General features: G+C 51.1%; 1 protein-coding gene across 1 annotated transcript; it reads right to left on the bottom strand.

Moving 5' to 3' along the window:
- Positions 1–8,373: 8,373 nt before the first annotated feature.
- LOC148591367 (olfactory receptor 14J1-like) lies at positions 8,374–9,375 on the bottom strand. The gene has a single exon (XM_088537703.1). The coding sequence runs from the start codon at positions 9,292–9,294 to the stop codon at positions 8,374–8,376; it is 921 nt and encodes a 306-aa protein (XP_088393829.1). The 5' UTR covers positions 9,295–9,375.
- Positions 9,376–26,947: the final 17,572 nt, after the last annotated feature.

The following is a 26,947-nucleotide window of genomic DNA, read 5'->3' as shown; positions in this document are numbered from 1 at the left end:
AACAGGAATTAAGGGGAGGGGAGCAAGAAGGGTTTGAGAGTTCAGAGACCGGAGCACAGAGCTTGGAGTGATGTGCCTCCTCTTTTTGCAGCATTCTGCATGTAGGTGGGACAGTTCTGCATGTAGGTGGGACAGTTTTCCCTACAGCCAGTGTTGGAATGTCTTTGTTTGGGTACAGGACAGATGTTTAGACATTTCTTGGGCTTCACCTTGTTGGTGAAGGTTGACTGAAGCCAAGCAGGGCTGCACTTGCTAGAATCCCAGTCCCATTCAGCCATGAGCCCACATTTTCCTGTTGAAAGTTCCCTTTTTAGTCAAGATGAGCTCCAGAGATGTTTCCTAATTTTACCAACTGTTTGTATGGAGCATTCTTCTGCTTGACAGATGCTTACTTAATGGCTGCCTTTCCTGAGGTCCTCCACCCTTCAGAGCTACTTGCCTTGGTCCATCCTATGGAAGAGCTCCCTGTATCCAGGCTGTCCATTCTGCTTGGCATCCTCAGCAAGTTTGCTGATGACACGAAACTGGGAGGAGTAGCTGATACCCCAGAGGGCTGCGCTGCCATCCAGAGGGACCTGGACAGACTAGACATCTGGGCAGTGAAAAACCTCATGAAATTCAACAAGGCCAAGTGCAAGGTCCTGCACCTGGGGAGGAATAACCCCAGATACCAGTACAGGCTGGAGACTGACCTTCTGGAGAGCAGCTCTGCGGAGAGGGATCTGGGTGTCATGGTGGATGATAAGTTGACCATGAGGCAGCAGTGTGCCCTCATGGCCAAGAAGGCCAATGGAATCCTGGGGTGCATTAAGAAGAGCGTCTCCAGCAGGAGACGATCCTGCCCCTCTACTCAGCCCTGGTGAGGCCACATCTGGAGTATTGTGTCCAGTTCTGGGCTCCACAGGACAAGAGGGATGTGGAGCTGCTGGAGAGAGTCCAGCACAGGGCTACGAGGATGATCAGGGGCCTGGAGCATCTGCCCTATGAGGAGAGGCTGAGGGAGCTGGGCCTGTTCAGCCTGGAGAAGAGAAGGTTGAGGGGGGATCTTATCGGCGTGTGCAAATACCTGAAGGGAGGATGCCAAGAGCAGAAGAGGATGGCCCAGACTCTTTTCAGTGGTGACTAGTGATGGCACAAGAGGCAACAGACACAAACTGAAGCACAGGAAGTTCTGCCTGAATTTGAGGAAAAGCATCTTGACTGTGAAGGTGACAGAGCACTGGCATGTATTGTCCAGAAAGGTTGTGGAGTCATCTTCCCTGCAGATATTCCAGACCTGCCTAGACAGGATCCTGTGCAAAGTGCTGTAGGTGACACTGCTTGATCACGGGGATTGAACTAGATCATCTGCAAAGCTCCTTCCAACCTCAACCATTCTGTGATTCTACAAACGGTCTCCACTGGAATAGATCAGCTTTTTGAGCTGTAGGGATCTGCCTGTCCCTCAGCTTTATTGTGAGTGCTGCTCTAGTAGGATAGAAGGCATCCAGGGTCCTAAGAGATGACCAAGGAAATTCCTGACCTGGACTCCCACTAAAGCTCTATCTCCAGTGATTCCATTAGGACCTTTAGGCCAGGAGCTTTCAAGCAGACCATGTGCATGCTTAGCCTGGTAAGGGGGAATCCCACCTGCCATGTATTTGTGGAGTTCATGAGTTAGCTGAATCCTTCTCCAAACCTGGCGCTTCTAAACAGACATGTGGAGCCCCAATAAGCCATCTGAATAAATCATCTGAATCATATATGCACCATGTATCAACAAGCTCCCTTCTTATCCCTGTCTGGGTGTCCTGCCTAGTTAAGAGATGTGAATCAGGACTTCCCGTGGGACATTTCTAACCTTGGTAGATAATCATTATATGATGAAATAAATTGCAATGTTGGAATCTGTATCCCTGTACTCTTTAGAGAAGGAAAACAGGTTACTTTACTTGATGGAACATATCCCAGAGGGAGGAATCGCAAGGGACAGAGTAATTCATGAATTCAGCTGGGCCGCAGCTCGTGGCAACCTGTCAGCACTGCCCAGAGACAGCCGAGTGCAGGAGCAGCTCCTGTGCCAAGAGCAGCAGGGCTGCGGGCACTGCCTGCTGCTGCGGACAGCAGAGGAGAGAGGACAGAGAGGTGAAAGGCAGCGTGGAGTGGGAGGACAGAGCAGAGGTCATGGTGGGAGCAATCTGTGACACGGTAAGTCGCCGGCTGCAGGGTAATGCTACTGAGGTTTCTGGAGGGGTCTGCAGCACCCCTCCCAGCTGATGACTTTTTTTTTTTGAGGATTGTTCTCCCTGCTTCTACTTTGCATACGAGGAGATGCTTCAGAACAGAAATTCCCTGTCCCAGCATCACAAGGTCAGGGCGTCATGGCTGCTTCTTCTGGAGCTGGTGCAAGACAGTGAGGGCAATGTGGGCACACAGGTTCTTCAGAGCACTGTTCTTCAGAGCAGTGTCCATGCGCCCCAGGGTGCTGTGTGCCCGGGGCAGTGATTCTGTGAGGATCAGCACTCAGCCTGCCAGGGCGCTGCAGGGAGAAGCTCTGGGTGGAAGGAGAGATCCCCCCTGGGCAGGTTCATTCTCCTGCTGAGAGGCTGCTGTGTGGGCTCAGGGCTGCTCACAGCTCAGCCTCAACCACACCACATATCTGGAAGGGGCTTTTCAAGAGGACACTCTTGGGAAGCTTCTATGAAAGGGAAGGCAATATCCAGAGGCTAGGATTTTGTTTTGTGTCCTTGACAAGGCAGCAAATGAATGGGACATTTTAGGTTTAGATGCCTGAAGGAGAGTTCTGCAGTGCTGCTCTGAGGGTTCAATAGGTCTGTGAGGACCCCAGAATATTCCTTCAACTGCCTTTTCACCTGTGGGCAGCAGCAATATCCCCTTTGCAGCTCTCCTCATTCTCATTGTGCTTAGTCTCACTCTGCTCTCAAGGGGAAGGGCTCCAGGGCATTTCTGACCTCCTCTGCAGTCAGATTTCCAGAACAGCAGAGCTGCCTCTGTCCTGCCACGTGCCCATTTCCCATTGCAAGGCACAGGGTGTGAGAACCACTGCCCTGGGAGTCCACACTGTCTGGAAGGTGCAACCTGGGGACGGTGCTGCTCTGTCTCTCTGTCCTCCCTTGGCAGCAGTCACAGTGTTTCTCCTCGTTTCCCTGCCTCTCCTTTCTGCTCTGGTCCTGGCAGTCAGCTGGGGCTTCAGCTACAAATTCAGATACTCACCCTGAGGTCCTGCCATGGAGGTGTCTGAAGAGGGGCAATGTGCCCAGGGTGCTGGGCAGCGTCATTGGAGGGGCTGCAAAGGGGTTGACTCTCCCTTTAGGAGACCCTGTGACTGTCAGGACACATGAATGTCTCTGTTGTCCTGCTGGGGTTGTGAGCTGCCCTGCATAAGTGGACTCAGTGCACAGAGTGCTTGCCATGTCAGTAGCAGTGTCCTGTTCTCTCCATCACATATCCACCTTGAACTTAGAGGGAGAGCAGAGTTAAACGAGTGCTTTGAAACCAGTCTCCTATGACCTCAACAGAGTCCAGATTTGTCTGGAGGAACAAGGCACATGGACTCAACAGCACTCCTCACTGTTCCCTAAGCAACAGAGAGCCCATTTCCATCTCCAGTCTGCTTAATGTTCACATTTTCAGAAATAGAGACATCTGTCTTTATCTGCATGCCAATAAAGACATGCAAAGAACCTGACAAGGTATGGTGGCAGAATATAAAAATTTTCAAAATAAGTAATTCTAAAACAAAATGCTAAAACCCCCTGCTGCACCCCAAACTCCTTGGAAGTGTGTGTGGGAATATGAAAAGACCCTTTATCTTAAAGGTGGATGTCCTGTGACATCAACTCCGAAAAGGAGAGATATCAAGAACCAGTCCTTTATACACATTGGCGTAGCGTAACTCAGGCTCCGGCTCCTCCCAGAACACTCAGGTGGAGCAGAGACTGAGGAGGTGACTGAAGGTGACAGTGAGAAGAAGGAATTACTGAGAGTTGGGACAGGGTTGAGAACCATTTCTATGAAAAATGGAAGGTTTATTACAGAGAAAATTCTTCTAAGCTATTATTGTCTTTTCTTCCCTACACAGTTTTCCTGAGCCCAATAAAACAGATGTCCAACAGCAGCTCCCTCAGTGAGTTCCTCCTCCTGCCATTCTCAGACAGGCGGGAGCTGCAGCTCTTGCACTTCTCGCTCTTCCTGGCCATCTACCTGGCTGCCCTCCTGGCCAACGGCCTCATCATCACAGCTGTAGCCTGCGACCACCGCCTCCACACCCCCATGTACTTCTTCCTCCTCAACCTCTCCCTCCTAGACTTTGGCTGCATCTCCACCACTGTTCCCAAATCCATGCACAATTCTTTGTGGAACATCAGGGTCATTTCATACTTGGAATGTGCTGGGCAGGCCTTTTTCTTCCTTTTTTTCGTATCAGCAGAGTATTGTCTCCTCACAGTCATGGCCTATGACCGCTACGTTGCCATCTGCAGACCCTTGCACTATGGGACCCTCCTGGACAGCAGAGCTTGTGTCAAAATGGCAGCAGCTGCCTGGGCCAGTGGTTTTCTTGATGCTTTCCTGCAAACGGGGAACACATTTTCCCTACCCCGCTGCCAAGGCAATGTGGTGGAGCAGTTCTTCTGTGAGATCCCCCAGATCCTCAAGCTCTCCTGCTCACACTCCTACCTCAGGGAAATTGGGCTCATTGGGGTTAGTGCCTGTTTATTCTTTGGGTGTTTCATTTTCATTGTGGTGTCCTATGTGCAGATCTTTACCATTGTGCTGAGGATCCCCTCTGAGCAGGGCCGGCACAAAGCCTTTTCCATGTGCCTCCCGCACCTGGTCGTAGTCTCCCTGTTTGTCATTACTGTATTGTTTACCTACCTGAAGCCCCCCTCCATCTCCTCCCCACTTCTAGATATGGTTGTGTCCATTCTGTACTCGGTGGTGCCTCCAGCCCTGAATCCCCTCATCTACAGCATGAGGAACAAGGAGCTGAAGGAGGCACTGAAGAAACTCATCCAGTGGGTAAAAGGTCAATGATAACAACTGTTTCATTCACTCACCAGGATATCTGGCATCAAGGCTGTATTTTATCCATTTCCTTTTTAAATTCTGTCTTTTACATCCATCCTAAACTAATAAATACTAAAATAAAGAGACCTAATTTTTGTCACGTCTGCACAGGAATCTCTGCTTTTAGCACTTAAACACAGACCATGATAAAGCAGGAAGCCAGGCTTCCCCCTTCACTAGCAGAGAGGGGGGATTCTCTGAGCTGCTTCTCTGAGCTCCCTTGGATGTGCCCAGTGCAGGGAGGAGAGTTTCCCTCTGCAGCGTCTTTTCCAGCACTGACACCAAGGGACCTCTGGGGTACAGAGTCACGGCGGGACAAGGGCAGGTGGGCTGAGACCAGGGGTCCAGTGTTGTTTAGGAGATCTCAGCTCTCATGCCTATGGTTAGAGTGTGATCTCAAATCTCTCTAATATGACAGAAATGGCAACCAAGCGTCACCACAGGTTTCCATGGTTCCATGCAAAGCTCTAACACACAAAACTGAACATAAGTGAATTGAAGGAAAGTCAACTGGGTGAGAGGCAATTGCCTGGTGACACCAGGTGACATCTGAAGAGACAGGATTGTCCCAGGCACGGGCTAATGTCTATTGCTCTGATAGAGCAAATGTGATACTCACATCTTTCTAGAATGCCTGGTCAGGGCCCGGTGGGCATCTTCCTTGGCCATCTGAAATAGCACTAGATGCTCACTAGTGTTAGAGCCACACTCACTAGGAAGCTGAGATATGTGGAGATGTTAACAATGTAAACTGTGACTGTAATTCATTTCGGACACTAGATTCAGTGACACTGAAGTAGGCCTGCAAGGCCATGATACATGGCTGGGATTTCTAGCACATCTGCATGGGCAGGAGCTATGAGGAAACTCTGCCTTTCTTTAGTAGTTGCTAGGAAAAGACCCCAGGTTCTCTCAGGTTTTCCTACTTGTGCCCAGACATTTGCACAGAGTCTACTGGGGGCCTGGAGCCAGCTGTGTCCCCCAGGGAGTAGTATTGGGTCCAATCAACTTCTCCATCAGTAACCTGCAAGAAGGAACAGAGTGCACTCCTAGCAAATTCTGTGATGATGCAAATGCGGGAGGCTTGGCTGATACACCAGAGGGCTGTGCAGCCATGTTGCTGTGTTAGGGAAAGAGGACCGGATTCAGCTGCCACTTGTTGTACCCAGGCCCCTGGAGAGGGTGAGTGCTCAGGAGGGATCTGCTGAGGACAGTCCCACTCATTACAGAGCTGGGACAGATGCCCATCCTCCTGGAAGGGGCTATGGAGCCACCATGGAGCACAGGAGACCCCCAGGGGCAGAACATGCCTGGAGTGGGGGTGAGGGCTGTGCTGGGAGAGGGGCTGCCCAGAGGGGCTGCAGGAATGATTAATGTATTCAAGACATAGAATATATAGGGGCGATCACAGAGATTTCCTCTAGAGTCCAATGGAGAGAGCAGTGGACACTAAAAGGCAAGGGCAGATAAATAGTTCTTCACAGCAGATTCAGAAACTTCCAGAAGATTTCCACTGTTTCATCATTGGAAAACATTGAAAACAGCCATTCATCTCTGCAGGCAGAGCTCAAGTGTCCGAGCACCAGCACCCAGCGGGACTTGGAGATGTCCCAGTGTCTCTGAGTGACCTGCGTGGGCTTGAGAGCTCTCGCAGGGACCTGCGGGAGAGCAGAGCCCCTCAGAGCTGCAGAGGGAGGCTGGGGATGGGGGACCACGGCACCTGGAATGGCAGCAGCTGTGCAGGACTCTTGGACTGCATCCCACCCACTTCTGAAAATCACTTCCCTTTTCAAGAACAAATGATCCTGCCGAAGTCTAGTGTACTAAAACACAACAACGAATAAAGGCGTAAAGTATAACAAATGATTTTTTTTGCTTTAATTCTTTCTCTTAATTTCTTTCTAGATTTGTTTTTAAAGACATTTTCTAAACATTTCTGTTATATTCAGGCCTATAGCACTAAATAGGATGTTTCTTTGTCCCACTCAGAGCCCAGCGCTCATAAAAGCCCCCCTGCCCACTGCTGTCCCTGCCACCCCTCACTCTCTGCACAGAGCACGTCACTCTTGGAGGTGTCGTCCTCTCTCAACTGGTGTGGAACGTCGGGGGAGCAGCTTCAAGGAAATGCTCTGTTTTGGCATGGTCAACCTTGCACAAACTAAATATATCCCTGTTAAAGTAAGTTTTAAAGATGACTCTAAAGTATCATCAGTGCAATAATTGAAAAAAAAAATCCTCATTTTTAAACTTGCACACAATTTTTGCATGCAGCATCATGTTTGTATGCTACAGTCAGCATTGCTACCTAGCACGGCAAGAGCCATCACCCCCAAATAAAGCTCTCGAGATAATGTGTTGAAGGGCATATTGGCTCCTTTCTGATGTCTCATCTCTATCTTGAGCACCACAGTCTAAGAAACCCCTCTGAGGAGTTTTGTAAAAAGAGATTGTCCAGTGGTGCCTCGAGGACAAAGGCTGTGTCCTGTCCTGTCCAGTCCTCCATCCTTCTGCTACTGAAGGTGCCACTGACTGTAGATACGGGTTTTGAGGCTCCTCAAAGCATCTCAACGTGCAGCCACACTTTGTGCTGTTACAGACCACAGGACGTTGATCCTGCCCTGGATCACTCTCAAGTCCTAGATTCCCACACTGGACTGCCCAGAGAAGAGACCTGATGGTGCAGGGGTGCAGAAGGCACCTCTCCAAGGCTCTCTTTGAGATATTTCACAGCCTTTGGCACTATCTGGAGATGTTCCTGAAAGAATGGTTTTGGGAAATCCCTCTGGGGTAAGGAGAGGACAGCCTTCCAGGACATGAGGGGAAATCTCTCCTCCTCCTGGCTCTGCGATGTGGCTCCAAAGAGCGGCATTGGGGAGCACATGAGCAGTGTCCAGCAGAACCTGGGCCCCACAGCGCAACTCCGAGGACAAGGGCAGAAGCTCCCTGACAGGAGCAGGAGGCCCTGCGATGAGGCTGATCCCTCTCTTTCTCCCTTGTTCCCAGCAGATCCACTCCCTGGCTGCCTCCAGGCCCTCCAGGCCCACCCTGCTGCCCAGCACAGCATGAGAGCCCTGGCCCTGCCACAACTGCTGCTTGTCAGGGTGGGAAAGAGACTCAGCGGGACTTCAAAATGCCCAAGAGTCAGATTGAAATGAGAGATTCCTGAGGACAAGTGACATGAACCAGAACATTCATTTTCCTTTACAGGAATGCTACAGGGAAAAACAAAAAAAAAGTAAGAAATAAATAATGGCACAACATGAACCCTTGATGCAAATTTTCAGGGGAGAGGTATTGATGTTGAGGTTAGACCCACTGGATGAATTTCCTCAGGGCTTCCTCGAGCTCATTATTCCTCATGCTGTAGATGAAGGGGTTCAATGATGGAGGCACAACCGAATACAGAACAGCCACTACCAGATCCAGAACTGGGGAAGAGATGGAGGGGGGCTTCAGGTAGGCAAATGCTGCCGTGCTGATCAGGAGGGAGACCACAGCCAGATGTGGGAGGCACGTGGAAAAGGCTTTGTGCCGGCCCTGCTCAGAGGGGATCCTCAGCACAGCAGCGAAGATCTGCATGTAGGACACCACAATGAAAATGAAACACCCAAAGGCTAAACAGCCAGTAACCACAAGAAGCCCAACTTCCCTGAGGTAGGAGTGTGAGCAGGAGAGCTTGAGGATCTGGGGGATCTCACAGAAGAACTGCTCCACCACATTGCCTTGGCAGAGTGGCAGGGAAAATGTGTTCCCAGTGTGCAGGAGAGCATGGAGAAACCCACTGGCCCAGGCAGCTGCTGCCATTTTGACACAAGCTCTGCTGTCCAGGAGGGTCCCATAGTGCAGGGGTCTGCAAATGGCAACGTAGCGGTCGTAGGCCATGACAGTGAGGAGAAAATACTCTGCTGCTACTAAAAAAAAGAAGAAAAAGACCTGGGCAGCACACCCCAAATAGGAAATGTCTGTTGAATCCCTCAGGGAATTGGCCATGGATGTGGGCATGGTTATGGAGATAGAGCCTAGGTCAAGGACAGACAGGTTGAGGAGGAAGAAGTACATGGGGGTGTGGAGGCGGTGGTCGCAGGCTACGGCTGTGATGATGAGGCCGTTGGCCAGGAGGGCAGCCAGGTAGATGGCCAGGAAGAGCGAGAAGTGCAAGAGCTGCAGCTCCCGCTTGTCTGCAAATGACCGGAGGAGGAACTCGTTGAAGAAGCTGCTGTTGGACATTAGCTCCCTGTAGTTATGTGGGCCTGTCTAAGGAACAGAAAACAATGAAAAGTTAGGAGGGACTTTACAAGAAATAAAATTCCAAAGTCATTTCCTTTATGACCCTGCCCACCACTGCCTCTCTTTAGTAAGAGTGTCTTAGTGCAGTTCCTTTGCTTGAGCTCCATTTTCACCGGTTGAGTGTGCTGTGAGGAGCAGAGACCTCAACTCGTGAGCTGTCTGTGCTGAACAGTAGTGGGAAGTGGGGAACGGAGGCCACACTTTTGGATGTTTTCCCCTTTCTGGCAGGTGAGATCCATTCAAGATGTAGATGAGCTTTTCAGCATCTTTACTCCCAAGTAAGCAAAGAGGTTTGAGGAACAGTAATTTTTAGTTTCTTTGAGATGTCCTTGTCACTCCTCGGGAGTGTTCCCTAAAGGACAAATCCTTCACATTTCAACTCTGAGTCCTTAGAGGAATGCATCCACAGTCACTTATGCGCAGAGTCGGGACATCTCGTTTGTCTGTTAAGTTTCGTTCCCAGATGTCCTGTGCACCGCTCTCCTTGAGCTAGAGCGTGATCGTGCTCATATGGTGCCCTAAAAGGAGACAGGCCCTGCTGAGAGCAGAGCTGTGCAGTTTCCAAGTGCCCATCTCCACCTTTCTCACCCTGTCTCCATACACCTAAGGGAGGGCTCCACACTCCTGGCCAAAGACGCACAGGGCTCATTTCAGCTGCTCCTGGACAGCCTCCCACCACCACCTCCATACCCTCAGCATCTCTGCAGCTTCCTCACGGGTCACCCAGGTATCACAGAATGGCCATGAGACAGCAGAGCCTTTCTGGAGGGAAGGGGGCAGCCTGGCAGGGGTGACACCACAGGGCAAGAGCCAGAGGACTGGCAACACTGAAGATGGGCTCTCCTTAAGGGAGAGTCAGCTCAATTCCCAGACCCAGGGACTGCTTTTCCTGCAGCTCTACAGGGTAGGCTTGGGAAGAACCTCATTCCCATTCAGACCCCTCTGTTCCCCACCTTGCAGCATCCATGTCTGACGTGCAGCTGAAAACACTCAACCACGGAAAGCTGAGAGCAAGAACAGGAGCAGCATGGACAGGAGAAGAATTAAGGAGCAACACCTTCAATGTGCTGGATGGAGGAAGGGAGAGGGACAGGGAGGCATTGTGGAAAACCTTCACCTTACCAGTTGGGTATGTCACCTCACAGAGGGAACACCTTACTCCCTTGGTGGGGAGGCTGGAGACGGTCCCGTAGCAGGAGAGATCACCCAGGACTGGCTGCAGAGGAGGCGGTTCCTGCCCTGCACTTCCTGCCCCTTCCCTGCCCATCTCTGCTGCCTGCAGCTGTCCCTGCCGGCAGCCCTTCCTCTGTCCCTGGGTCTTGTCCCTGCCACTGCTCACAGATCCCATATGACCCTATCTGTGCTCAGCTCTGCCCTGCACAAACCTCTGGGCAATGTCCAACATAAGCTCTGCAGTTGCAGGTCCTAAGAAGTAGGTCACATAAAGTCCTGTGAGGCCACAAAGATGATATTGATGCTGCCTCTAGGCTAAGATGGGGATAAGCAGCTTGTTGAGGTTTCTCACAGAACTATTAATTCTCTCTTAATCTTTCAGAGTGAAGGTTTAGGACTCTCAGATCCTTATCAAAGTAGAAAACTTGTTCTACCTTCTCCCAGCCATAATAAGGAGGCTGAAAGAGCAGAGACCTGAAGGAAAGCTCCTTCCCTTTCAAGTAGCCCTCCTCTTGCTCTTCTCCAGTAAAGGACCCCTCGTGCATGTGGCAGGGAATCCCTGCTCTGAAGCATCTCCTCCTCCTGCTAAACTCTGGATACTCCAGGAGAGAGACCTTTAAAATCCCAATCCTTAATTACATGTACTGAGTTCAGAAGAGACCTCCAGGAACCTCAGCAGCTTTGCCCTGCAGCTAGAAACTCACCGTGTCAAGGGCTGGAAAGGTTTCTCCCACAACAAGCTCTCCTCTCTCCTTCACACTGCCATTCTCCTCGCTGCCTTCTCTCCTCTGCTGTCCGCAGCAGCAGGCAGTGCCCGCAGCCCTGCTGCTCTTGGCACAGGAGCTGCTCCTGCACTCGGCTGTCTCTGGGCAGTGCTGCCAGGCTGCCACGAGCTGCCTCCATCCCAGGAGCCTGGCCCCGCTCAGGAGCAGAGGAACCGCTGAACTCACCAATTTCTCTGTCCCTTGTGCCCCCTCCTTCTGGGAAATATGTATGAAGTAACCTAAAAGAATCACACTTGTTGTCCTTTCCTAATGAACGGAGAAAAAAGAATTCCAAAATTGCCGTCTGTTTCATCAGAGGATGACTATCTATGAAAGTTGGACTCTGGAAGGCCCTAGTTATGAAGCCCCTAATAGGCAGGACATCCAGAAAGAGGCAAGAAAGGGGAACTATGTGAGCACCATAATACAGTGCAGTATAATGTAGAGACTCTGGTGGATCATTACAGTGCAAAAAGTTCGTATAATTCAGTGCAGACATTTAATTCAATGACATAGAAATAGGCTGCAGGGCCAAGATAGATGTCTGGCTTGTCCAGCATAACCAGATGTCTCCTCTAGGAGGCACAGCCTGGGATCTATGGCAAACCATGTCCAATCCCTCCTACAGCTGAGCGTGCTTCATAAGTGGGAGAGGCACCTCACACCAAGGGGTCTGCACTGGTCTCTGCTCTCCTAAAATCTTCTCACTTTGTTCCCACACAACCTCTCTGCACCCTGGAAAACATGATGGGGCTAATGATGGCCCCAGGATTGGCGGATCACAGTTGGCTCAAGCCCAAGGACATCTTCAGGGGCACCTTCTCCTGCCTGGACATGGGCTCACCTCTGTCCCAGGCCCCAAGGTGCTACAAATCAGCTTGGGCAACAAAACCCTCTCCTGTCGTTCCCTCACAACCCAGCTCTGTTTCTCCCTGGCCTTGGGCATTGCAGCCTTGACTCTCTTAGTGGGAACCTCCTCTCACCATTGCATTGACCCCTGCTCTCCATGCCAGCATGGCTCTGCTCTCAAGTGGGGCCATTGCACACAGCGTCTTTGGCTCTTGGTAACAGGTTTCACCAGGACCAATCTGTCTTCTGTGCCACATCCTGATATTCTGCAGCCCAAATATATGCAAATGCCTGTAGCCTGGCATGGAGACAGAAGCACAAGCTGTCACAGGACCTCAACATCATTGCAATAACTGAGATGCATTATCACCGCTCACACAACTGGAGGCCTGCGCTGCTGGGGTAAAAGCTCTTCAGGGGAGGCTGTGAGGGAAGAGGAGGAGGGGGCAGGTCCTTTGTGTGGAGGGGCAGCTGGGATGTACAAAGTGCTTCCATGGCATGGGCAAGGTTTGGGTATGTGCTTGTGGGTGAGCATCAGATGAAGGATGACATCATGCTGGAGCTACAGACCATGCAGTCAGGCTGATGGCATGGATGACATCTTTAAGCAACATGACAAAGTCTGTGGATCATAGGCCCTGGTTCTTACGGCAGAACAGGTTGAAGGCTCTTGAATTCCCTAACATTCACTGGAAAGGCAAAGACCAGGATGTAAACAGGCTGTGAGGTTTCTGGAGTGTGGACACCAGATGCAACCGAGAAGTCTCAGTGGAGGTGGAAGATATGCAACAGTTTGGGTAGCAACAGGATATAAAATACTACTACTGTTAATAAAAATGAAGTGAAAAAATATTAAAAATATAATACAAATATTAAAAAAATAGTGAAGAAACAATGTTAAGCATTGGTATGGGATACTGAGGGAGTCATTTTTTTAGAGAGCAAAGACAATTTCCCCAGGCTGAAAAATATCCGTGAAATTATTTTCCTCATCCTCCTTGAGCGCCTTGTTCCTCGTGCCATAGATGAGGGGGGTTCAGTGCTGCAGGCACCACCGTGTACAGAACAGCCACTACCAGATCTAGAGCAGGAGAGGAGACATAGGGGACCTCAGGTAGGCAAACATGCCAGTGCTAAGAGAAAAACAGGCAATGGGCAGGTGCGGGAGGCACATGGAAAAGGCTTTGTGCCAGCCCTGCTCTCAGCACAACAGCAAAGATCTGCTCATAGGATAACACTGTGAAAATGAAACAATCAAACATTAAACTGGCACTAATAATAAGATGCCTAACAATGGCTGAGGTAGGAGTCGTGAGCAGGAGAGCTTGAGGGTCTGAAGGATTTCACACAAGAACTGTCCACAGAGTTCTCTCTTCAGAAAGTAAACAGGAAAGCGTTAGCAGTGGGGACATGAACAGATACAGTAGGGCACCTGTAGGAAAACCATGTCCCACTGCAGTGCTTGCTGGGCAAGTGCCCCAGGTTGTGCTGGGTTTCCTACCTCTACGCTAATAAATGAATTCCAACACTGACTGTACGGAAAATCCATCCCGCCGGCACGCAGCGTGCTGCAAAAATAGGAGACACATCACACTGAGCTCTGTGCTCTGGTCTCTGAACTCTCACACCCTTCTAGCTCTCCTCCCCTGAATTTCTGCTCACTCCTCCAGATGATATGAACAAGAACTGGGCTAATGAGGGCCTCAGTGTGGATGGACCACTGGCTACCCAGGCCTAGGGACTTCTGCAGTAGCACCTTTGCTTTCCCAGAGATTGCTTCAAGAAATCTGCCATCCTGCCCTGTCCCGCAGGCTAGGCAGCTGTGATAGTCACAAGTGGCCCCTGTGCCCACCTACAACCCCTGCACACGCACACCCGTGGTCCCTACGGCACTGGCATGGCCCTTGGGTGCCTAGTATCCCTTCATTATCTCCTTAACCCTGCTTTGTGGACTCATGGGGCCAGCAAAGGGGCTGCTGTGCTGTCCATGGGCCAGAGTGGGCAAAGGCGCTTCTGGAGCTTCCTCACAACCTGCTGATCTCTCCATGGGCTTTGGAGTCTTCAGTCATTGGAGTCTTCACTCAGTGTCCTTGGGGTGCCCTTTGCTCTGATACAGGGATGCACAGAACATGCCTCCAGCAGCAGCATCCCTGCACATCAGGGCATGCACTGATGCAAGACGGAGAAACATGTCCTAAGGATTCATGGTTTAATTCTGCATTTCAGATACCCTAATTCATATTGCTTTATTGTACCCTCACACCAGCTTAAGACAAGCTGAAAGTGGAGAGGACGAAGAGCAAGGACTTTTTTTTCCATCCCTTCCTCCCCTCCCCACCTCTCTGAGCAGGGCCAGCACAAAGCCTTTTCCATGTGCCTCCTGCACCTGGCCGTGGTCTCCCTGTTTGTCACCACTGTCATGTTTGTCTACCTGAAGCCCCCCTCCATCTTCTCTGCAGTTCTGGATCTGGTGGTGGCTGTTCTGTATCAGTGGTGCCTCCTACATTGAACACCCTCATCTACAGCCTAAGAAACAAGGAACTCAAGAATGCCTGAGGAAACTTGTCCAATTCGTCTAATGCCAGCAACAATAGCCTTACCAGGAAATTTGACATCAAATGCATGCGTTGTTCAGTTCTTTCTTTCTTCCTTTTTTTTTTTTTTTTTTTAACCTGCTATTTCTCCACAGGTATCTCGCATTTGAATCTGCCACAGGGACCATGTTGAAGCAGAACGCCAAACCTCCCCCTTCACCAGCAAGGAGCGGGGAAACTGAGAGCCCACTGCTCTGAGCAACCTCACATCCCCCATGATGTGAGGAGAGTTTCCCTGTGCAGTGTCTCTTCCAACATCAACCCCAAGGGAGCTCAGGGGCACAGAGTCAGGCTCACACGAGTACAGACAGGGTAAGACCAGGGCTCCCGTGTCCATTAGGAGAACTCAGCTCACCTGGCCACAGTTGGGCGTGATTTTACATGCCCTGCCGTGGGGGTCAGAGACTCGTGTCGCTGTACGCTGGTCCCTTCCCTCTACACTGCTCCAATAGTCCAAGTGGGGCATGAGTGGAGGGGAGGAGAGGCTGGATGCAGGCTGTAGGGACAGAGCTCTGCTGCTCAGGGCCATCCCCACACTGCCATAGCAGGTATTTCCTTGCTACCCTCTTCTATGGGGGATGCAGCTTTTCTGCCAACATGCCCACCAACAGCAGCAGCACTTTCTCTTTTCAAGGCTCTTCTCATTTCCACACTGTACTGCTGTGCTATCTTGTGTTTATTTGCCTTAAGTGCTCTTGTAACATGGGGCTTCCTGGTGCATTTCTGTGCTCTTCAGCAGCACCAGGCTGTCGGCACCCTCATGCCAAATCTGGCCTCCACAATCACTTTTCCTCTAATAAAAGAGCATCTCCGCTGTGATTTGCCACAAGTGTGGCCTCTCTTCAAAGATTCATCTCAAAGAATTGCACAAAAAGGGTTCTTGGTGTTCTGTTTGTGAACTCCATGGAATCCAGGGGATGAGCTCTGGGGATGTTTGATCTCTGTCATCTCTTAGGGACCGAGGGCAGCGCTCAGAGTTCATCTCTCCGTGACCAGTGCCAATGGAGATGGGAAATGGTTTCTGAATCACCCACACCAGGCTGTCCCACAGCTGACAGTGTTGATGGGAGATCCAGGAGATCCCAGGAGAGCTCAGGAGACCTCCACAGCCCAGGTGAGGGCAGTGAGTAGAGCCCCCAAAAAGAGGGATGCTCAACCAAGGAGTAACCAGAAGGTAGAGCTTTCAATCCAGGCGCACGTGGGGAAAGAAGGGCTCTGCAAGTGCAGGAGAGGTACTGGGGAGCCAGGAGGCCCAGGGAAGGAGCACTGCAGGGTCAACCCTGCACTCACTGTGAAACAACAGACCTGTCAAGTCAGGAGCAGGCCCTTGGCCTGGATGTTGGTTATGAGGTCATTGCTGGGCCAGTCCCTAATAGGCCAGCAAGAAGCACATGATATGAATGTTGATTATGAGGTTAGTGCTGTGCTAGTCCCTGATAGGCCAAAAGCAGGGACATGGTTCTGATGATGACTGTGAGGTTACATCCTTCTCTATAGACTTCATGCCATCAGGAGGCTCTGGGTTGCTGAGGTTTCTTGTGACGTCACCTCTGTCCCTGCTGCTGATAGGCCAGAGCCAGTTGAAGGTTCCAGGGCACATTGTGAGGTCACTGCTGCCCTGCGCAAGATTGGCCAGCAGCAGGACCAGCCCCAGCCAAGGGCCTGTGAGGTCCCGTCAGTGTGAGCAGCTGATCAGAGGACAGGGCTGTGACATGGACTGTGAGGACGTGTCTGTCTGTGCAGAGGACAGGCTGGAAACGTGCTGGCCATGCAGGGCTGTCCCCAGAGCGAGTCCTGGAGATGGAGATGGAGAAGGAGCAGCAGGTGAACGGCTGTTCCTCATCCATGGACGGGATCCCTGGAGTGCAGGAGCGCACGAGGGAGGTGAGCAGTGGGGCTGGAGGGAGAGGTGGGTGGCAGGGATGGGACCTGCACGGAGAGCATGAGGATGGTAGGGAAGGAGACCTGGGCCAAGATAGCCAGGCTGGAGCTTCTCCAGTGAGGGGACATGTATTCCTGGCCATGGGCATTTCCTCTCACACAAAGCAGCCCAACGGGCACTCTCTCCTGTAGCTGACGCTGGTTCAGGAAGAACAAGGTGCCACTGAAGATGTTCATGGGCCTTGACAGCGTTCGGTGCAGCCACCCAGAGGTCCTCATTAGCCCATTGCCTGTTCATATCATGTGGTGAGATGAAGAGAAGTTCAGGGGAGGAGAGCTAGAAGGATTTGAGAGGGCAGGGCCTGGAGCAGAGACATGGCAGGGTTGGGGTGCCATCCAGCACCCTGGATGTAGACGGGATGGGCTTTCCCTACAGCCAGTGCTGGAATGTCTGTGTTTGGGTACAGGACAGAAACACAGGATGCTCTGGGACACTTGCCCAGCAATCACTCCAAGGGACATGGTTTTGCTGTAGGTCCCTGGCTGTATCTGCTAGAGACGTGTGGTTGTGCTGGACACCCCAGGCATCTGACAAGGCCCTGCCAGCACTTTTCTGTGCCATCAAATCAAGGCTCTGCACTGAATTACAAGAGCTGCTGGTTAATCCTGCAATCTTCCCATGCTTCAACTTCCTAGCGAGTGGGGCTGTCATTGTAGTTGTCATCTGGGGTCATTTCAGACAGTCAAGGCAATTCCCCACCTGGACCCAAGCTCGTGCTCTAGGATGATGCACGTCTCCCAGTAGCTCCATTGGAGCAAGCAGGCACTGGCACCTGCCTTGCATCTCCTCAGTCTCTTCCACTGTCACCAGGTGCTTCTGTGGGAGCAACTGACTCTCAGCCTTCATCTCCAGGGATTGTAGCGGAGCTTTGACAAGGAGCTTGTGTGCAGATCTCTGTGCTCCACTCATTTCCATTTGGCAAGGGGAATGTCACCACTCGTGTGTTTGTGGAGTTTACAGGAGGGATCTGAATACGACTTCACACTCAGATCTAGGCAGGTACTGCCAGATTGATATTTCTGAATCAGCACCTGAACCTTGTGTCTGTGAACTCCCACTTGTCCACTCCTCAGTCTCCTGTCTAGTTAAGGAATGTGAGATAAGGCTTCCAGAGTGAGACATTTCCAACTTTCATAGATAGTCATCCTTTGATGAAATAAATTGCCGTGTTGGAATAATCTCTCTCCAATCATTAGCAAAGGACTACAGGTGATTATTTTAGTTTATTGAAGTGAACATTTCCCAGGAGGAGGGAGCACAAGGGACAGAGAAATTGGTGAGTTCAGCTGTTCCTCTGCTCCTGAGCGGGGCCAGGCTCCTGGGACGGAGGCAGCTCGTGGCAGCCTGGCAGCACTGCCCAGAGACAGCCGAGTGCAGGAGCAGCTCCTGTGCCAAGAGCAGCAGGGCTGCGGGCACTGCCTGCTGCTGCGGACAGCACAGGAGAGAAGGCAGCGAGAGGGGAACGGCAGTGTGGAGTGGGAGGACAGAGCAGAGCTCACTGTGGAAGTGAGCTCCCAGCCCCTTGCATGGTAAGTCTCTGGCTGCAAGGCAATGCTACTGACTTTCCAGAGGGGTCTTCTGCACCCAGTCAATGCCATCACTTGATAGGGTTTTGGGCAATCGCTCTCCCCCCATCTCCAATGCAGAGGATGCTTCAGAGCAGGATTCCCTGCCTCAGCGTCACAGGGACAGAGCATCCTGCTTCCTTCTCCCGGGGATGCTGCAGGGCTGTGAAGCTGGGTGTGAACCCCGGTCTGCATGGGCTCTAATCCAGAGCAGTGTCCCTGTGCCCCAGGGTTGCTCCTTGCTTCCCTCCTGTCCATGCTGGTCTTCTCTTAGGCTCACTTGGGTGGAAACTATTTCAGCTGCAGTTCAGAGATCAATGCTGCAAGTTATGTGAAACAGGGGTCTGCACAGGAGTGTGGTTTTTAGGGTAACATGTAAGCGAGATCATCTTCCAGCTCAAAGCAGTGTGAGTGCAGGACAGCTGAACCCTGGGGTAATAGAGAAGCTCTCGTCACTCTGCCCCAAGTGATAGGGAAGCCTTTCCTCTCAGCACTCACGGCAGAAAGGACAATGATTGCTGTCTTCAAGGAGCGCTGCCCAGGTGGGAGAGGGGCATCCCGAAGAAAATAAATAATGTAAAAAAAAAAAAAACTTTCTTCTACAATCCACACCCTTTAGAAATTGGTGTGAAGATGCTGAACAGGCCTGTTACGTGAAAAGTGATTTTATTGTGAGTGTCAGAATTACTCACTGCAATTCCCTCCACATTCCATGGGCAGAGGCCCTAAATCCTTACAACACACCCAGTAAGCACAAAATGGGCTTCAAGCCAGGTAAGTGCGCAGATGCCGCTTCCCCATCCCCTCCCCCTAGTAAAGAGAGAATCAGTGTGATGTGTTTTTAATGAGAAATTGAATATTTTTAAAAAAATTTACTGTTTTATCTTTCTTCAAATGTCTTTTCCTAAAATGCCACATTTTTTTTTTCTTCCAGGACAATGCACTATGCCCTGAGATAGCAAATGTCCAACAGCAGCTCCTTCAGAGAGTTCCTCCTCCTGCCATTCACAGACAGGCGGGAGCTGCAGCTCTTGCACTTCTCGCTCTTCCTGGCCATCTACCTGGCTGCCCTCCTGGCCAACGGCCTCATCATCACGGCCGTAGCCTGCGACCACCACCTCCACACCCCCATGTACTTCTTCCTCCTCAACCTCTCCCTCCTCGACCTTGGCTGCATCTCCACCACTGTCCCCAAATCCATGGCCAATTCCCTGTGGGACATCAGGGCCATTACCTACTCAGGATGTGCTGCGCAGTTCTTTATGTTTCTTTTCTTGATAGTAGGACAGTATTTCCTTCTCACAGTCATGGCCTATGACCGCTATGTTGCCATCTGCAGACCCCTGTATTATGGGACCCTCATGGACAGCAGAGCTTGTGTCAAAATGGCAGCAGGTACCTGGAGCAGCAGTTTTGTCAATGCTCTCCTGCACACTGGGAACACATTTTCCTTACCCCTCTGCCAAGGTAATGTGGTGGAGCAGTTCTTCTGTGAGATCCCCCAGATCCTCAAGCTCTCCTGCTCTAATTCCTATCTCAGGGAAGTTGGAGTCCTTGTGATTACTTTTTTTGTACACTCTGGGTGTTTCATTTTCATTGTGGTGTCCTACGTGCAGATCTTCAGAGCAGTGCTGAGGATCCCTTCTGAGCAGGGCCAGCACAAAGCCTTTTCCATGTGCCTCCCGCACCTGATTGTGGTCTCCCTGTGCATTAGCACAGGCATGTTTGCCTACCTGAAGCCCCCCTCCATCTCCTCCCCAGCTCTGGATCTGGGGCTGGCTGTTCTGTATGCGGTGGTGCCTTCAACAGTGAACCCCCTCATCTACAGCCTGAGGAACAAGGAGCTCAAGGATGCCCTGAGGAAAGTAATTTCATGGACATTATTCAGAAATGTTAATATTGGTGTTGCTCTCCACACGTGAATCCCACTGTATCCTGTACCAGGACTGAGCAATATTTCTTTATTTTTATTAGATTTACTATTACTAGCATTTGTTAACATGCTGCTACACAAATGGTTGGATTTGTTCCTCCTTGAATTAGACTACTTTGTCTCATATGGTTTCCAAATAAATTGGTGTCTAAGTCTGGGTCAGAGCTGACCCCCTCACTCTGTCATTAAAAGCAGAAAGTTCCACCCAGTGCAGTGCCTGAAGGCTGCTCTTTAGAGGAAGCTGCTTTTAAGAATAGGCTCAAGGAAATGGAGGAGGCCTGTAGCTATTGGTCTTCCCCAGATGTCAATATTGGATTCAGTCTTGTCCAGCTACTTGATTAATGACCTGGATGAAGGGGATGAGTGCACACTTAGCAAGTGTCCTTATGGTCCCAAACTGGGAGCAGTGTCTGATACCCCACACCTCTGTGCAGCCATTCCGAGGGAAACGAACAGGCTGGAGAGTTGGGCCTCATGAAGTTCAGGGTCCTACACCTAGGGAAGAATAACTGAATGCACTGGTACAGACTGGGGTTGACCTGCTGGAGGGCAGCTCTGCAGAGAAGAACCTGGGCATCCTGGTGGACTGCCAGCTCACCACGAGCCAGCAATGGCTCCTTGTGGCCAAGAAGGACGGTGGCCTCCTGGGGCGCATTAGGAAGAGTGTTGCCAGCAGGTCAAGGGAGAAGATCCTCTCTCTCTATACTTGACCTTGGTGAGGTCCAGTCTGGAGTCCTGTGTCCACTTCTGTGTTCCTCAGTACAAGAGGGACATGGAACTACTGGAGCGAGTCCCGTGGAGGACTACAGAGATGATTAGGGGATTGGAACACCTCTCCTCTGAGGAGAGGCTGAGAGAGCTGCAGCTGTTCAGCCAGGATAGGAGAGGGCTGAGGGGGGATCCCATCACTGTGCACAAATACATCAAGGAAGAGCCTCCTTCTCTGGAGATATTCCAAACCTGCTTGGACATGATCCTGTGCAATGTGCAGTAAGTGAGCCTGCTTGTGCAGGGCTCTGGACAAGATGATCTCCACAAGTCCCTTCCAACTTCAACCATTCTCTAATATTTGAAATGCCTGCACTGAAATATATCAGCATTCTGCACTGTAAGGATCTGCCTGTGCCTCATCCTTATAGTGACTGGTACTCGTGTAGGAGGAAAAGGCATCCAGGGTCACCTGAGATGGCCAAAGAAATCCACAGTGCCCTGGCACAGTTGTGGGTGACCATGGATGAATGTCAGAAACATGCAGGACCAGATGAACTGCACATTCCTTGTCCCCCTTCACTTTAAGGTATTCAGGTTCAGGACTGCTAGGCAGGGGCTCCCATATAGCCTTGATTTTTCTTTTGCATTACCTTTTATGATATACAAGCCTGTGGTGCATGCTCACCACAACTCGGCCTGCTGCACACAGGGCTGCGTTAGGAAGTGCCTGGACACCCAGACGAGAGCAGTTCTAAGCCCCCATGACTCAGCTCTGTTGTGGAGACATGTGGAATTTTGTGTCCCACTGTGGTATACCCAGTGCAGCAGCAATGAGGAGGAACAGGAGAGGCTCCAGAGGAGGTCTGCAGAGATGGGCTTGGAGACCTAAAGCACATGGCCTGTGTGGAGAAGCTGAGGGACCTGGGTTTCTTCAGTCTGGTGAGGTGTTACAGCTAAGGCAAATATAACACTGGCCAGTGATTGCTAGAAGGGTGGTTTCAGAGATGATGGAGCCTATTCTGACAATGCGAAAGAGCATGAGAAGTTGAAAGAGCCACCAACAGCAGCTTGAAATGTACAGACCGCACTTCAGGAAAACAAGAAATTTCACTTCAAGGGTAGTTCTGTGGCATAAGAGATCATGCAGAAGGTATCTAGGATCATCCCATGCCTCTGTTTCAAAGAACAGTGAACAAGACCTAGCGACATCATTTGAGATGAAGAGATCCTGGGGTGAGAGCAAGGTGGGAAGCAGTTTGGATGTCTACAGGCTGCAGGCAAACAGGCACAGAAATAGCAAAGTGTAGCAGAGCCCGAGGGGGAGATGGCCAAGGGCATTGCCATGGCCAAAAGCCTCCAAAAGAACTAGGTCTGTGTCACCTGTGCTATGGCTGCTGTCTCTGATATTGAGGATTGGGAGAGGAAACTTCTTGCTCATGGCCACAGGGTCTCCTTGCCTGCTTTCCCCCAGGGACACAAGGTGTGCTGCCCTTGGCCTTGAACACCCCCCACCCACGCGCTGACCCAGCAGGAGACCCGGGCAAAGCATGGTGGAAAGGAGCCCCCCTACTCAGAGTCTGGACACCTGTGCTTGGCCAAGGTACTTGAAAAACACATGAAGTGTTAACCTGGCATCAGAGCAACCTGCACTTTGTCTTTGCTTATCTGCAATCAGGGCCTCCAACTTTCTGCTCTATTCAGCCCCTGGGGAGACTTTGCTGCTATTGGTCCTCAAGAGGACCAATTAACTCTCCAAGAAAGTTGGCCATTTGCTTCTGACTGTAACTGCTGGAGAGATTTCCTCAGTCTCCTCCTGGAGGTTCTCAACCTCCTGGAGGTTCATAGACTCAGCACCAAATACTCCCAGGGCTCATTAAAAGGAAAAAAAAATATCTAAGGATATGTCATATTTTTGTTCAATCTTCAATTCTTGTGTAGCTAATTGGAAAGCAATGTATTGAAATGAGGCAGATTTCAATGAGCACCTGAAAAAGAAGGATGGCTGCTTTTCAGCTTTCTTTTTTCATTCTACTTTCAGAAGAAATCTGATCACATTCTCCAGTTCCTACAGTGTCTCCCAATGAAGTCTGCACAAGTGGGAAAAACAGTGTTTTTGAGAGGAGACCTGTATGGACAACCTTCCTGTTCACATCCCCAGTCCTGACATTTCTCTCCTCAGCCACTGGGGACTTGGATAGTTCTGGTTCAAATCTAACCTTTTTCTGCTCCAGGCTGGAGCTGAATGTTACAGCTGTTGCAGTTCATCCAGTGTCCTATGACTTAAAAAAACTAATCACCTGTATGACAAGCATAAGCTTCCTCCTCTGTCCTAAGAAAAAGAATGCAATCCTGATCACTATGTTGAGTCCAAATTGCCTCCAGGGAGGTTCCCAGTCTACAAGGAATAACCTTCCTTGAGATGGTTTTGACAGATAGATGGAACAGCCTGCATAGAAACACTCTAAAACAGCTAGCTGAAGAAGTAACTGCACTCCTGAAAGGCAAGGCAAGATTGAAATTCTCCACTTGCTCAAAGGAGCAACTGGAGAGTTGAGAGGTATCTGAACAATAAAGAGAAACCATAGAATGATTATAGTTGGAAAACACCTTCAAGATCATTGAGTCCAATTGTAAAACCTTCAACACCATACCTGTTACCATGTCTCTAAGTGCCTCATCTACACATTTCTTAAATACTGCCCCACCACTTCTTCAGGCAGCCTGTTCCAATACTTGATTACTCTTTCTGTGTAGAATTTTCTCCTAAAACGTATCCTGAACTTCCCCTGGTACAACTTGAGGCCTTCTCCTCCTGTCCTATTTTCATATATTGGAGAAGAGATCAACCCTGCCTCACTACAACCTCCTTTAAGGCAGATGTAAAGAGCGATAAGGTCACCCCCAACCTTCCTCTTCTCCACACTAAGTAACTCCAACTCCCTCAACCGCTCCTCATAAGGTCTGTGCTCCAGTCCCTTTACCAGCTTTGTTCCTCTTCTTTGGACTCACTCCAGCACCTCCATGTCTTTCTTGTAGTGAGGGGCCCCAAACAGAACACAGGATTCGAGGTGCGGCCTCACCAATGCTGAGTACAGGGGGATGATCGCTTCCCTGGTCCTGCTAGCTACAGTGTTCCTGATACAAGTCAGAATGCCTTTGGCCTTCTTGACCATCTGGGCACACTGCTGACTCATGGTCAGATGGCTGTCGACCAACACCCGCAGATCCTTTTCTGCCACGCAGCTCTCCAACCACTCAGCCTCAAGCCTATAGCTGCATGGGGTTTTTGTGAGTGAGGTGCAGGATCCAGCACTTGGCCTTGTTGAAACTCATACAGTTGGCCTCAGCCTATTGATCCAGACTGTCCAGATCCTCCCCTAGAGCCTTCCTGCCCTCAAGCTGATCAAATGTTCCTTTGGGCTTGGTGTTGTCTGCAAACTTGCTGAAGGTGTACTCGATCCCCCCCAGATCATTGACAAAGATATTAAAGAGGACTCGACCCAACACTGACCCTGGGGGAACACCGCTCATGATCAGTCACCAGCTGGATTTCACACCATTCACCACCACTCTCTGGGCCTGGCCATCTTCTCCGTTTTTCTCCCTGCAAAGAGTACACCTGTCTAAGCCATGAGCTGCCAGCTTCTCCAGGAGAATGCAGTGAAAGACTGTGTCAAGAACCTTCCCAAAGTCTACTGAGACCATGTCCACAGCCTTTCCCTCATCCATTAGGCAGGTCACCTGGTCTGAGGAGATCAAGCTGGTCAGGCAGGATCTGCTTTTCATGAACCCGTATTGTTCCAGCCTGATTCCCTGCTTATCAAGCACATGCTGTATGATCGCCCTCAATATGATCTGCTCCATAACTTTTCCCAATACCGAGATCATGCTGACAGGCCTGTAGTTTCCCTGGATCCTCCATCTTGCCAACATTGGCAAGTCTCTAGCCATCTGGGACCTCCCCTGTTGACCAGGACTGCTGATAGATGATGGAGAGTGGCTTGATGAGCACTTCCACCAGCTCCCTCAGAACCTTTGGGTGGACCCATAGACGGACGTGTGAGTGTCCAAGTGGAGTACTGTGGAAACTGACTGTTTCCTCCTGATTTATGGAGGAGTTGTTCTGCTCTACACAGGTGTCTTCTAGCTCAAGGGGCAAGCACCTTGAGGAGAACTGATCTTGTTGTTAAAGACTGAGACAAACGAGGTGTTAAGTTCCTCAGACTTAGCCTCATCCTTTGTGATCCCCATCCTCATCCCTATTGCATGCAATTGTCAGGGATTGTAGCGGGTCTGTGAAATCCCTGGCTCCCTTAGCCGAGAGAACGTTAACCTTGAAAAGATTAGAGTGTATCTATGAGATAGGGAGTTCACATGGAGACCGCAGAAAGTTATTAACAAGTGTAAGGAGGTTTTGGCCATGGAGCAGAATCTGGCCAAGCTAAGAATCATCCAATCATAACTCTGTCACTAGCTACTGTCCTTTGTAGTCCTCAGCTATTCAGCCAAGCTGGTCTTCTTCCCCTCCGACTCATCTTACAGCTCACAGGGATGGCCTGTTCCTGCATCTTTTACACTTCCTTTTTGAGAAAAGTCCAGCTTTCCTGGACCCCTTTGCTCTTCAGGACCATCCCTGCTGCTGCTCCTGGCCCCTCAGCAGTGACCTCAGCGCCAGCACCCGCCGTGAGCCTCCTGCTGGCCCAGCAGCTCCTCGGGCAGGGGGACCTCGCTCGCGCACAGCCCAGCGTGGGCTGCTGCCGCCGCGGGCTGCAGGGACACCAGGTTCCTCGGCAGAGCCGCCCCGGCCAGGAAGGGGCTGCTGACGTCACAACCAGCTGCGCGGCCTGGCCTATCAGGGGCTGCGGCAGCAGTGACGTCACCAGCCGACGCCCACGCGTCAGCACAGAGCCAGCCCTGCAGAGAGCAGGGGCCTCCCGGCAGCGTCCCCGCAATGGCCTCCGTGTCCCTGCCCGCTGCTGAGACACCCCTGGCCTCACAGGCAGCGCCTGCTGCTGCCCCGGCAGCTCCGCGCACACAAGGGACCTCCCCGCGTGTCTGCACCAGACCCCGCTGCCGGCCGCGCTGCTGCTGGGACAGGAGCGGCCTCAGAGCCCGTCCCCAGCCATGGACCAGCGCTGGCCTCGCAGCTGCTCTGCCAGCAGGGACCTCCCAAGGAACTGCCCAGCCAGGCGCCTCTTGCTGGCCTGCCCCGGACTCAGGAAAGGGCAGAGCTCACGGTCACCCTCACAGACATGGATGGACCTGCTAATGCCTGGTGCTGTCCAGTCAGGAGCACAGACAATGTGACCCCCCTGCCAAGCAGGAGCAGTGCCATGTGCCTGCTGCTGGCCTCCCAGGTGCTTACAAACATTGACTTGACCAACATCTGACTAGATGATCTCCAAACGTCCCTTGCAACCAGAGAAAGGTGCCTTCTCTCACTCAAGCCCCCTTGAAGCCCTGCTTACCCACCTGCAGACTGCTGGCAAAGCAGCCCCTGAGGCCAAAGGTTGCTGCTAGGCAGAATATGCCCTGAAGATCACAAGGGTGTAAAACAGCTCTGCAAAGAAGGACCTGGGCGTCCATGATCTCCTGGTGTGCAGTAGGAAGATTTTTGCCAAGAGGACAAGGGAGGTCATCCTGCCTCTCTACTAAGTCCTGGGGAGGCCACTCCTTGAGTCCTGTGTCCAGTGCTGGGCTCCGCAGTACAAGAGGGACATGAAGTGATTGGAGAGAGCCCAGCATAGGTCTACAAAGTTGATCAGGGAGCTGGAGCAATCCCTCCTATGAGGAGAAGATGAGAGAACTGAGCCTGTTTTAGCCTGGAGAAGAGAAGGCTGAGGGGGGATCTTATCAGGGTGTGCAAATACCTGAAGGGAGGATGCCAAGAGCAGAAGAGGATGGCCCAGACTCTTTTTAGCAGTGACTAGTGATACCACAAGAGGCAACAGACACAAATTGAAGCACAGGAAATTCTGTCTGAATTTGAGGAAAAGCCTCTTGACCGTGAAGGTGACAGAGCACTGGCATGGGTTGCCCAGAGAGGTTGTGGAGACTCCTTC

The sequence above is a fragment of the Tinamus guttatus genome, unplaced genomic scaffold, assembly GCF_059628265.1.
Source record: "Tinamus guttatus ecotype Peru unplaced genomic scaffold, ASM5962826v1 Tinamus_guttatus_pri_ptg000850l, whole genome shotgun sequence".
NCBI classification, from domain to species: Eukaryota; Metazoa; Chordata; class Aves; order Tinamiformes; family Tinamidae; genus Tinamus; species Tinamus guttatus.
Note: the sequence above shows the minus strand (reverse complement) of the source record. Positions and strands in the feature narration are given on the sequence as shown.

Excerpts from the sequence above, each read along its gene's own strand:
- LOC148591367 (XM_088537703.1), bottom strand. The coding sequence starts at position 9,294 with ATGTCCAACAGCAGCTTCTTCAACGAGTTCCTCCTCCGGTCATTTGCA.